The 12,819-nt window shown below is 32.0% G+C and overlaps 1 protein-coding gene across 1 annotated transcript in view; it reads left to right on the top strand.

Moving 5' to 3' along the window:
* TTC39C (tetratricopeptide repeat domain 39C) overlaps positions 1-12,819 on the top strand; it is a 110,257-nt gene that overhangs the window by 57,080 nt on the left and 40,358 nt on the right. Inside the window, exon 6 of the mRNA XM_051970334.1 lies at positions 730-898. Coding sequence (XP_051826294.1) covers positions 730-898 — 169 coding nt within the window. The remainder of the gene's footprint in view (positions 1-729; positions 899-12,819) is intronic.

Below are 12,819 nucleotides of genomic sequence, written 5' to 3'. Positions count from 1 at the left end.
TTATCAGTGTCAAGTGATGAGACCTACACCACTAGTCTTTGTGAGTTATAGCTATTAGGATCTACTATTGTATCAGAGTATATTTATTATACTATAACTATGATTAACTATCTTTGTTGTAAAGAAGGAAGATTGTATACCCACTGAGAAAAGTGGAAAAGACCTGGTAATTGTCTTATTTAAAGCAGCTAAAAATACATAGGATCTTAGATTTAGAATTGGAAAGAACCTTAGAGGCTATCTACTCTAACTGCTACATTGTACAGATATAGAAATTGAGGCCTCTGATTAAAAGGTTAAGGTTTTTAATTTATATTTTGATTATTTAAATTTACTTTAATTTTTTGTTTGCCTTCAATTTATAAGTAAATGATTGTTTGAATTTTGAGTAATTGTTGGTTTGACTTGACCCTCTAACATTTTTAAGTGACCCAAGAAATGGAAATGTTTCCATTTCCTTTTAAAATTTAGTCATCTAATTTAAAAAAGCAGACTGCTTTTTAATTTGCACTCAACTGAGATTTTCAAGAGTATTGACATTACTAAAATATATCAAAAAATAGTATTTTATTTCTAGAGGCTATACAAATCCAGATCTGGGTCAGAATAATATTTAGAATGTGCTAATTGAAAGATGTTTGAAGGGTGCAGGATATATGCCCTTATCAATAAAGACTACAAAGACCATTGAAATTGTTTGTTAAACTTCATTATCCTGATTTTCTTTAGATTAGCTCTGCTATGGTATCACACTGTTGTTCGTCCTTTCTTTGCCTTGGATGGCAGCGATAACAAAGCAGGCTTGGATGAAGCTAAGGAGATTCTTATGAAGAAAGAAGCTGCTTATCCAAACTCTTCGCTGTTTATGTTCTTCAAGGGACGAATACAGAGATTAGAGGTACAATATATCAGATTTTTTAAAAGAAAAATATTCATTATATCTTGTACGAGTTTCAATAAGTACATTATAAAACAGTGTCAACCTTAATTACATACATTTTAATTAAAATTCCTATAGAATATTTTTTTTCATTGTTGCATATGGGTAAAATTTTCAGATAATATTCTATATTCTACAAAGTCAACCAGAAATATCATGGAAGGGAGCTTTGTTCTTTGTCTGCTTGTGGCATTATTGTCAGAAAAAAATGACAGAAAATTCAATCATTTTTATTTAGATGAAGGAAGGATGACACAAGATAAGTGTATTTTAAGCTTAACAGAGAGAGAAAATTTCTCACAGCCTCAGTTTCCTCACTTAGTCAATAAGCAAATATTTACTATAATAATTTATTAATAAATTTTATATAATTTTTTAAACAATCAGACACTATGCCAGGATAGATACAAAAAAGTGGAATAACCCATGCTCTCAAGAAACTTACATTTTATCCAGGTTACCCAGTTCTAGATCCAACAGTGTACGATATCCACACAGCCACATTCTTATTTCAAGAACTCTGCAAAAGTCCTGCTTCAGATCTAGAGGCAACATCTATTTTAGAACTTTAAGAAAACATATTTTTTAGAATTTCTTATGGATCTCATCTCATTTATCTACTTTTTAAAGTCATCAAATGATGGTAAATGCTGCTGGATTTTATTTGTAAAATGTATGGATGGGTGATTTTTCAACATTGACCCTTGTAAAACCTTCTGTTCCAATTTTTTCCCTTCTTCCCCCCACTCTCTCCCCTAGATGGCAGGTAGTCCAATACATGTTAAATATGTTGGCTGACTACATTTTATCGCAATATTACATTGATTAGAAAACAACTCTGTATATGCATGTTATATATATATTTCAATTGGAATTATTTCTTGATAATTTGGAAAATTCAGAAACATTAATTATAGACTTTGATACATAAACCAAAATCTATATAATTTAAATGAGGGTAGCTGTTGACAGAACAAATGTGGATTGACCCATAATGCAGTTGAATAAGTTGAGAGGTCTAACTTCAGTTACTTGTCATCCATATGATTAATTTGTCACTCTAAAGTCAAGTAAGGTTTTTGGCCAGCTCTAGTGTTTCTTGAAAGCTGTGGTGACTCAGTCTGTGTGCTCAGAGCCTTATTTTACTTTCTTATTAGTTGTTTAATATATGAGACTTCCCTAATGCTGCTTTTCTTTTAGGGGGAACACCATTATTTTAACTACATCCATTTCCTACTTAATACAATTATTGTTTCTCCAGAAATACCACATTAGAAGTTAATTTAAAGCAGCACTTAGTTCTATATGACACCAAACAACAAAGTACCTATTTGTTCTCATTGCAGCATTATTTGTAATTGTAAAAACGTCTGGAAGCATTCTGAATGTTTTCCATTGGGGAAATGATTAAGTAAATTATAGTATATTCAAGCAGAGGGAATATTATAATTCCATCAAGACAGACAAGTATGAGAAATATTAAGAAATATAGAAATTTGTAGGAAATAAGCAGAAAAAGCAAAACCCAAATAACAGGGTTTATACTGATTTTGACCATGTCAGAGAAAAAGTAACTGAATAAATGAACAAAAAAGCTTGTTCAGCTCTAAATTGAAAAATTATATTTGATAATTTGAATTTTATTTACTTAAGTATAAATTGGTATAAAGAGTAATCTATTGTTTTTATATTTATTATCATAAAAATTATTTTTAAAAAACTTAATGTGACAGTAAGCAGACTGACTAATAAAATAAGTCTGTCAATAAACATTGACTAAGTTGTTATGTGTCAGGTTCTAGGCTAAGCACTCGGCATATAGAAAAAGGCAAAAGGCATTCCCTGACCTTGAGACATTTATAATCTAATGGATAATACAATATGCATCCACTTATGCATGCATATGCATAAAAGAGAATTAACTTTGCAATGTCTAAATACTAGCTTCTATTATCATCAGCCCATTTGATTTATGATTTGGGTCACTGACTAGTGGTCACTGTATCAAGGTTCAATCATATTTAAATAGATCCATGGTCTCATTAATATGGCTATTCTCTCCTGCTGTAACCCATCATTTATCTGTTCATCCTCTAAGATTTTAGTCCATGTCCTCCCATAACTTCATCCCAGGAAATCTTTCCAACTAAATGAGCGCTTTCCTGCATTCTTTTGACATTGCAAGACTACCAAGGAAGCATGTATACTGTCCAGTATTCCTTGTTCTCTCTGAGACTGACCTGTCTTTTTTTCTTTTTTTAAAAGTGTGCATATTTATTTGGTTTCCTTTACACCACTCAGTCTTTATAAGTTCTTATTTGTAATATGTTATCATCTGCTCATGCCTACTGTGCCCTTTTGGTGATTTTCTCTTCCAGTTCTTCACAGATTGTAGAATTTGATGACTTACTGCCATTCACACACCTCTGGAAGTATGTTGATATTAAGTGATGGTGTTTTGTTTTTGTTTTGAAAGAAAGTTTGGCATTTTAAAAGGATTTACAATTTTTGAAAAGTAATCCATGTCTTATTTATTTTTATCTATACTGATGAACAACCTCTGTAGATTGTCCATTCAACTTCATCCCATCCTCTGTACAATAGACTTTCTAGATCTGCTTGATTTTATTTGTGTAGATAGTAATACCAAATTCCTTTGATTGTGGATCTCTTTTAGGATGCTCTTTAGTGGTTCAGGTCTTGATTCAAATGGGAGCATCTGGAGAACCTCCTTATCTATAGAAAATTCTTCCTTAACTTAGACTCTGCATTGGATCTTCTCTCTGTCAGTATTGAGCACTTTCATTGCAAACCAGTTCTTAAATTTTTTTTCTTGGCAATGGCAGTCAGAATCTAGGATTGATTGATCATTAATTACCTTCTCCTTTTTTCCTCTCATTTTCATCAACAATGTTAAATAACTATTCTGAATTTTAGATGGAAAATTTTTCAGAATTCTTTTCTCTAGAGTTTGGGGTTGTCTTTGTATTATAGCAGAAGATATCATATCCTAAATATAATGGTTTTCAAGGCGTTTAAAAAATTCATTGACCCTCAGAATATATTATATAGAAGTAAGGAAATTTTAAATTAATTTCTGCTTTAGTACCTTGAGAACTATTTCAGAAGCTAAAGTTGGATTAGTAGGCAGTAATTCCCCCTTTTAGAACATAAGTTCTGAGAGGCTTCTTTTAAAAAGATACTTTTAAAAAACCTGGTAATTCTGTTGCCTCACTTTAGCAGTTTAATAAATGCCAATTATTGTTAACTGTGAAGGTTAAAATAATATTCTATAGAATAATGTGGTTAAGAAATAAAGGATTCTTTTTGTTTAATTTGGTTGACTACATTATATTGTAATATTACATTGACTAGAAAACAACTTTGTATATGCATGTTATATATATATTTCAAAATTTCCTTCAAAGCAGATGAAAATCTATATAGATAAGCATTTATGTTTTGGGAAATTTTCCTTCTGTTTCTGTTTTATAGTTATAACCAAATAATTTTGAGTTAACATTTCCTTTAGAAACTGCTTAGTCTGGTTGGCAATTGTGGTTCCAATTGTACAAAAGCAAAATTCATTTTTCTACCCCAGTTAGTTTTTATTAGGGACTAGGAAAATGGCTGACAAGTAAATGGACCCTGTTATTGATATGAGTCTAGAAGTAAATCAGAATATCCTACAAACTAATAGCTATGGCTTAATAATAAAATTAAGGCTCATTAGGTATATTTGGAGATTTTCTAGACAAATCTGACAAATTTTCATTCTTACTGGATTTGTGCTTTATATAATTAAAGTAGTAATCTATGCTCTTAGGTATGCTATTTGCCAAATAGTGGAAATCAGTGTGAGATATACAAGGTTAGTTATTCAAATTTCAAAAATGATTTAATTTTGAAGGGTTCCATAAAATGAGTGTCCAGTAGTGACATTATGGTTCCTTTGAATGTGTCTTTATGCAGTATCTAACTTAATAATCCAGTAAACTTTATTAAGTATGCCTACTATTTGCCAGGAATTGTGATAAGTGCTGAAGATGTAGTTAATAAAAAGGAAAAAAGTACCTATTCTTAAAGAGTTTACACTTTAAGGGAGAGACAACATACAAAGGGAGACAGGAAATTGGTTACTGATACAGGGACATCTTGTTCCTTGGACAGATGCAAAGTGGAGTGAACTGAGTATCCATTTTCTGCCTTCTGTAAAAGAAGGACTTGGGAAGAGTTTGATATTCTGTCCTTCAGTTGGAGAGCAGAGGAGGATAAGGGAGGTGGTTTCAGTCAAGGCTTGAGTTAATAGCATGGTGGTAAATTTAAAAGTGATGAGCCTATCCTGGGAGAGGCAGCTTATTCTGTGCCATCCAAGTGTGTGTGTGTGTGTGTGTGTGTGTGTACGTACATATGTTCATTTATTAGAAAAAAATAATTGGGAATAGATGACCATACAGGATATACACTTATGAGATTCTTTTTCACTTTTTGTTTTTTCCTACCTAAGAACTTTCCTGTTTTATCCAAGTCTTCATTTACAGATCACTGAATACCTAACAGGCTAAGGCACAGAAGAACTTTCAGATAAACTATTAAAAGCTACTCCTGTTGAAAATCATTCCAAAATGAAGATAAATTATTGGCAAAATCTAAATGGGTTGGAAAAATATGGTTTGATTTGAACTACTTTTCTGGTGCTCCTATGTAAAATGAGCTATAGCTTACACAATCACTCTTGATCATTCATGACATGTTTAAACTTGCCCTAATAAATCTGTGATCTATTTCAGAAATGATTCAACTACCTTAATAGATCATTTCCTATGTGTTAAAATAAAATCATTTCTCTATTTTGGTATGTCACTTAGTGCTTTCTATATTGAACACCTTCTAAATTTTTTTCCTGAAAAAGATATTAATTCTGTAGAGGTTTAAGGTATTTGTATAGTCTCTACTACAAGTTTTTGATAGCCTTAATTTCTTAAGCCTGAAATGTATTTTTTAATGTATCTTATGCCGGCATCATTTATACCTACTTTTGAATTAAAATGACCAAGAATGTACATATATGGAGCCTTACTTTCAAGGCTTTTGAGTTTTTTGTGGAAATTCTTTTTCTAATTATTCTTTGCAAAAGATTCTGACATACATTGCAAATTTTTTCCATGATCTTTTTGCAAATACCATGACTATTACAACATGAAAAGACCCAAGCCCATCATTAAATCATGTTTTTTTTTTTAATGCATAGTAAAACTATCTCTACCAGTTTCTCTGCCTCTCCAAGGAGAACCTCGGAACAATACTTTCATTTAATTGCTCCTTTCTAGTTTTAACTTTATGAGCTTCCTTCTTCATTTGATCTTATTTCTACCATCAATGTTCATATTTAAGTGGTTTATTTTCTCCTCTAGTCTGCCATTGATTATTGGACAAGAATCTCACTTTTATAATATCAATTACTAAATTAATATTTATGGAATTAATATCTGTAGAGTAATATAATTTAATATTATATATATATAATTTTTATATTTCATGTATAAAAACTGTATGATTCTTAAATGTATGATCATTTACTTTAGCCAAACTGGTTTACATAATTGTTCATCCATAACATTCCATCTCACTTTTATGCATTTTCACAGTGTAGCTCATGTCTGGAATGTTCTTGTTCTTTTTTTTTTTCCATTCAGAACTATACTTAACTTTTCTGAGTATGATATTTTTGGCTGAAACCCTAGGTGTTTTTTTTTTTCTTTTTTTTGCTGTTTGATAGAGTGTTCTAATAACTGTGGTCTTTTTAATGTAGGCACTGATGAATTTGTATTTTTCTAATTGTGGCTCTGCTGTATTTGATTTTTTTTTCTTCTTGCTCATGATACTTTCTTCTTGTTCTGGAGGTTTTGGAATTTGGCTATGATATTCCTTGTAGGATCTCTTTCAGGTGGTGATCAGTAGATTTTTTTCTATTTCTACTTTTTCCTCCTCACTTCAGGACAATTATCTTTATTTCTTATTTTATTGTATCAAGATTCCTTTTTTTGTCATTGTAGCTTTCAGGTAGCCCTATTCTAGTTTTTAGTTTTACTAATTTAGTTTTAAAATAAGCCCAATTTTAGTTTTCAAGAAGGCATTTTCTTCCTTAAGATTCTATACATATTTCCACAATTATCATGTTGCACAAGAAAAATCAGATCAAAAAGGGAAAAAGAGGAGAAAGAAAAAAATGTAAGCAAAAAAAAAAATGGTGAAAATACTATGTTGTGATCCACACTCAGTACCCACAGTCCTCTCTCTGGATACAGATGGCTCTCTTTATCACAAGACTATTGGAACTGGTCTGAATCATTTCACTGTTGAAGAGAGCAATGTCCATCAGAATTGATTATCACATAATCTTGTTATTGCTGTGTACAATGTTCTCTTGATTCTTATCACTTTACTTAGCATCAATTCATGTAAATCTCTCCAGGCCCCTCTGAAATCATCCTGCTGGTCGTTTCTTATAGAACAATAATAAATCAGAAAATTCATGTGCCATAACTTATTCAGCCATTCCCCAACTGATGGGCATCCACTCAGTTTCCAGTTTCTTGTTACTTACAAAAAAGGTTGTTAGAAATGTTTCTCATGTATGGGTTCTTTCCTCTTTTTTATGATCTCTTTGGGATACAGGCCTAATAAAGATACTGCTGGATCAAAGGGTATGCACATTTTGATAGCCCTTTGGGCATAGTTCCATATTGCTCCCCAGAATGATTGCATCAGTTCACAACTCCACCAGTAATGTATCAGTGTCCCAGTTTTCTCATATCCCCACCAACATTCATCATTATCTTTTCTTGTCATCTTAGCCACTCTGAGAGGTGTGTAGTGGTACCTCAGAGTTGTCTGAATTTGTATTTCTCTGATCAATAATGATTTAGAGCATTTTTTCATATGACTAGAAATGGTTTTAACTTCTTCTGAAAATTGTCTGTTCATATCCTTTGATCATTTATCAATTGGAGAATGGCTTGTATTCTTATAAACTTGAATCAATTCTCTCTACATTTTAGAAATGAGGCCTTTTTAAGAACTCTTGAATGTAAAATTTTCTTCCAGATTACTGCTTCCCTTCTAATCTTGTCTGCATTGTGTTTGTTTATACAAAAATTTTCTAACTTAATATAATCAAAATAATCCATTTTGTATTTATTTCATAATGTTCTAGTTCTTCTTTGACTACAAATTCCTTCCTTTTCCACAGATCTAAGAGGTAGACTATCCTTTGTTCTTCTAATTTGCTTATAGTATCACTTTATGTATAAATCATGAACCCATTTTGACCTTATCTTGTATGGGGTGTTAGGTGTGGGTCAGTGCCTAGTTTCTGCCATACTAATTTACAATTTTTCCAGAAATGTTTGTCAAATAGTGAGTTCCTATCCCAGAAGCTGGGGTTTTTGTGTTTATCAAACATTAGATTATTATAGTCATTGACTATTTCCACCAGTTTTTACTGGAAATTTTTGTCAAATTTCCTAGGGGAAAGATATCTGTAATATTTTATTTTTTAAGGTCTCTGGGACATCATTAATTCTGTTGTTGCACTGTGATTCTTCAGTCAGTAAACATTTATTAAATGTCTACTGTGTGCCAAGCAATCACTGTACAAAGGACTGGATAAGAGTCCTTTCTTTCACTGAGCTCATGTTCTAATGGTTTTCAAACAGGTTAGATAATTCAGTATTGGGTTCTTGTGAGTTTGTGGTTCTAATAATTCTAACTGTCCTGTATTGTGTGAAATTCTCTTTTGAGTTTTAAGCTGCTAGTCATTGCTTTTGAATTTTTTTGGGGGGAGGGGTTTCTATTGTGTTCTCCATATTGGTCATTATCTTCACTATTTCTTTACATTCATTTTTTTGTTTTTTAATTTTTTCATGTGATTTTTCATCTTGCTTCCATCTTTTATTTGGTCTCCTGAATTCCTTAGCATTATTATTTTCTGTTTCATTTCTTTAAATTGGTGGCTATTCATCCCAGGCCTTCATTCAAGATAGGATTTTCTACTGATTCAGTTGCTCTTTAGTGTATAAAATTATGTTAACATTCATTTTTGCTTTATTGTTTTGACTTTTATTTTTTTGTTTATTTTTAATCATTGCTCTTGCTTTTAATGATGTATTTTTGGTGGGAGCCTGATACTTTTTGATTTAGTTACTCTAACATTTTGTATCAGTTCTTTCTCCAAAGGTGGTTTTGTATAGTTCAAACAAAATAATGAATGGGAAAATTGTTAAGGTACTATAAAAATAAAAGTAATTCTTACAGTAGTGGTTATTACAGATAACACGAACATTTTATTTTATTGTTTTATTGACATGGTGGGTATAGATATCAAGGAATAAAGAACAACAAAAAAAGGTGTTAATATGTACAAGGAAATAAGAAGCAGTAAGAATTTTGCATACTTCATACTTGCATGCAAAGGTTGTACTTTTGTCTTAATTATCTAGTAAAGTGAGATATAAATGTTGTAAAGTCTGATATATGGTTTTAAATATTCTTAAAGCACAGGCCTGACCATTTCACTTTTTTTGTTCAAGAATCTTTGAGCTAGTCCCTTATCTCTAGAATAAAATACATGGTCATTTCAGGTCCTTCACAATATTTCTCCAACTTTTTTTAAAAATTCATTTCACATTGTTCACCTCATTTTCATGCATTCCATTATAGCCACACTAGATTATTTACTGCTTCTGATACATGACATTCCATTATCTAGCTCTACATTTTTGCTTGTTTCTTGGAATTTCTAGCTTCTTTCAAATCTCAACTCAATCGACAGACACCTCGTATATGAATCATTTCCTTAGCCTCCTGCAGTTCTTAGTTTTCTTCCCTTCCAAATTACTTTGTACGTATTTGTGCCTACATCTTATATTTATTTATCTGTATATGTGTTTCTCCCACGTAGGAAAAACCAAAGGCATGTCAGAGGCAAGAATTGTTTTATTTTTGTCTGTCTTCTTGTCCCCTATAACATAGTGCCTTACATGTAATAGTTGATTATTTAAATGCTTGTTGAATGAATATTAAGGAGTATTGTTTTTGTATATAGGATTACTCTAAATCACAAAGATTCTTTATTATCAGGAGATAATGACACAAGTTATGGTGGTTCATTCATATAGTCCCTGCTGCTACTAGGTAAACTGAAGCTGGTGAATCTCCTGAGCTTGGGAATTTGGAGATCAGCATGTCTAAAGTTGTTCACACTGAATCTGGGATTCATATGGTGAGCTCCTAGGACAAGGAAGCTACCAACCTTCCTAAGGGAGGAGAGACTGTCCCAGGTCAAAAAATAGAGAAAGTTAAAGCTTCTGTGCTGATAAGTAGTGGAATTGGGCCCATGAATAGTCACTGCACTTCCATCCTGGGTGAGAAATGGAAACACAGTCTTTAAAAAAATTGCAATTTTGACTCGACACCAGACTAAAACATTTTCAGCCCCTCTATAGTATTTTTATTTGAACAGAATTCCACACTCAACCAGGATTAGAAATGATAGCTTAAATATTATTATGAGATTGATGCCTGTATGATGAGACAGCTTTCTCAGGCGATTTTTCCTGTAATAACATATTACTCTGACTAACACTGTGATCCAGAAATTGAATCATCCAGGTAGATGGTAAAAATATTCCTTCTCTTTAACTATTATTTCATAGGGAGTTTTGTACTTGGTCAGCAATAGAATAACTTAACATTCATAAGCCTATAGCTTTGAAGCATATTTATTTGTCCTTTTTTAGAGGACCAATGATATTACGAGGATGATGTCACATTGAAATGATCTTTCACTGAAGGTATGGAAACATAAAACTAATCAGAAGAAATTATTTTGACTATTCATCCCTTAGTTTTTATTTTTGAAGCAATAAGAAATTGCTTAACTCCATTATAAGCCCTGGAACAATGATAGAAATTTTGTGTTGTATGAACCTCCAGAATGAGCATACCTTGAAAAGTGTTTATATTTATACTTATATACCTACACCATAAGGTGATTGATTTTTGTCATCTTTGGATTATTATTATTATCCCTATTTTATAGATAAGGAAATTGTGATAGGTTAAAAGACTTGCCCAGAGTCATATAGCTATTAAGTGTCCGAAACTGGATGTAAATTATAGCATTTCTGACTCCTGACCTAGATGCCTTAAGGCACTCCCCCCCAAAAAAAAATAAAGTGCTTTGTTCTCTTACCTCTTACTTTTGTTCATGCTATTCTTTATGCTTTAAGACTTCTCTCCTGGACCCTCCTCCCACCCCACTTCATCTGCTTAATTCCTATCTGTCTTTTTAAAACTAATCATGTGTGGGAGTCCTCTTTGTTTCTCTGGAAATAAGTTGACTTTCCATTTAGATCTCATATATAATACTTTATTTTGCACCTTTCTAACATGTCATTAACTATTACATATAATATTGTGTATGTTTGTTATATGTGTTGGTAAGTCCAACAAGAGCCTGATATCTAACCCAGCATAGTGCTTTCTGGAATATAGAAATTTAACGAACATATGGTGCATTGGATTTGTTTCATATGGTACTGCTCCTCAATTTAGATGATACAGTTTTTTCAAGAATTTTAATAGCTGAGCCCTGATAGCAGATGAATTAATATTGTATTTGACCTATTAGTATTTTACTTTGTTGACCTTTTCAAGTCATGTAAGGATGTATATTTTTTTCCTTTTAAGCTTCTTCCCTTTTCCTTTGGATCTGAGGGTTTTCAAATAATTAGATAATTGAATGAATTTTTTGAGCCTGTGTGTCCAATATTTGTAGCTGTTCTACTTTGCATGCAATTCTATATGGTTGAAATATGAGGTTCTTGTTCATAAAAGGATTGAAGTAGCAAAACCCCTAAGTCTTTGTCTGCTTCCAGATTTTGATGTCATGATTTTATTTGACACTGTAGAAACATTTTATCTTGGAGCTCTGTGTTATAAAGCTTCAGGTACATGATCTACAGATGTTGTATTCCTGTTCCCTTGGAAACTTTTGAAGTATAGATGACATCTTCCTCTCACTTCATTGTGAGCTTTTCCTTCTGTTAATGATTAATACTTGTTGGAATTCTTGAGTCTGCTATTTTCAAAAAAGCTATAGCCTTTTGGGACTGTAGCTGGGTACTCAGCTACCCCCATATTCTTCTTTTGAAGGAGTATGTCTACTTGCACATTTAGTACTGTTCTTGGAAGTCTAAGGGTTCTAGAGGACAGGACTCTAGATATTTTAAGGTTTTACATTAGCATACATACTTGAATATATTCTATACTTACATAATTCATTTGGCTATTAGGAGGTAGAGTCATGGAATAGAGTTAGCTAGTCATCTGACCACAGAAAGGCTATAATAATTTTACTAGAGATATACTGTTTTTCAAAAAGAAGAAATTTACCATTAGTTTTATAGATGGCAGTGAAGGGTAACTACCAACTGAGCCTTTGAAGACCTAGAGCCAGCTAAGTGAGATTTTATATATATATAAAATACATGATTTGAGTTTGCTCCTTGGCTATTTTTAAGTGTTATTATTTAAGTGGTGAGACAGATTTGTTTTTGGTTTCTTTTCTTTGCTTTCTTTTGAAACCTTAATTCTCTGCTTTGCATAAGTTTGTGTTTTCCCTAGTTAATTTTAATAAGCATGTGTAGTTTTGTCATACATCTCTGACAATATCTTGGATATTGTTTCTCCCATGTAATTTTCAATTGGTTATATATTACAATCCATGCATAACCACAATGGCCCTCTCCATTGTTCTGTGGGTGACCCACAACTTCATTTCTTCAGAAGAATGTATTCCATGACTTGTAACCATA

The sequence above is a fragment of the Antechinus flavipes genome, chromosome 1 (assembly GCF_016432865.1).
Source record: "Antechinus flavipes isolate AdamAnt ecotype Samford, QLD, Australia chromosome 1, AdamAnt_v2, whole genome shotgun sequence".
Classification (NCBI taxonomy): Eukaryota; Metazoa; Chordata; class Mammalia; order Dasyuromorphia; family Dasyuridae; genus Antechinus; species Antechinus flavipes.
Note: the sequence above shows the minus strand (reverse complement) of the source record. Positions and strands in the feature narration are given on the sequence as shown.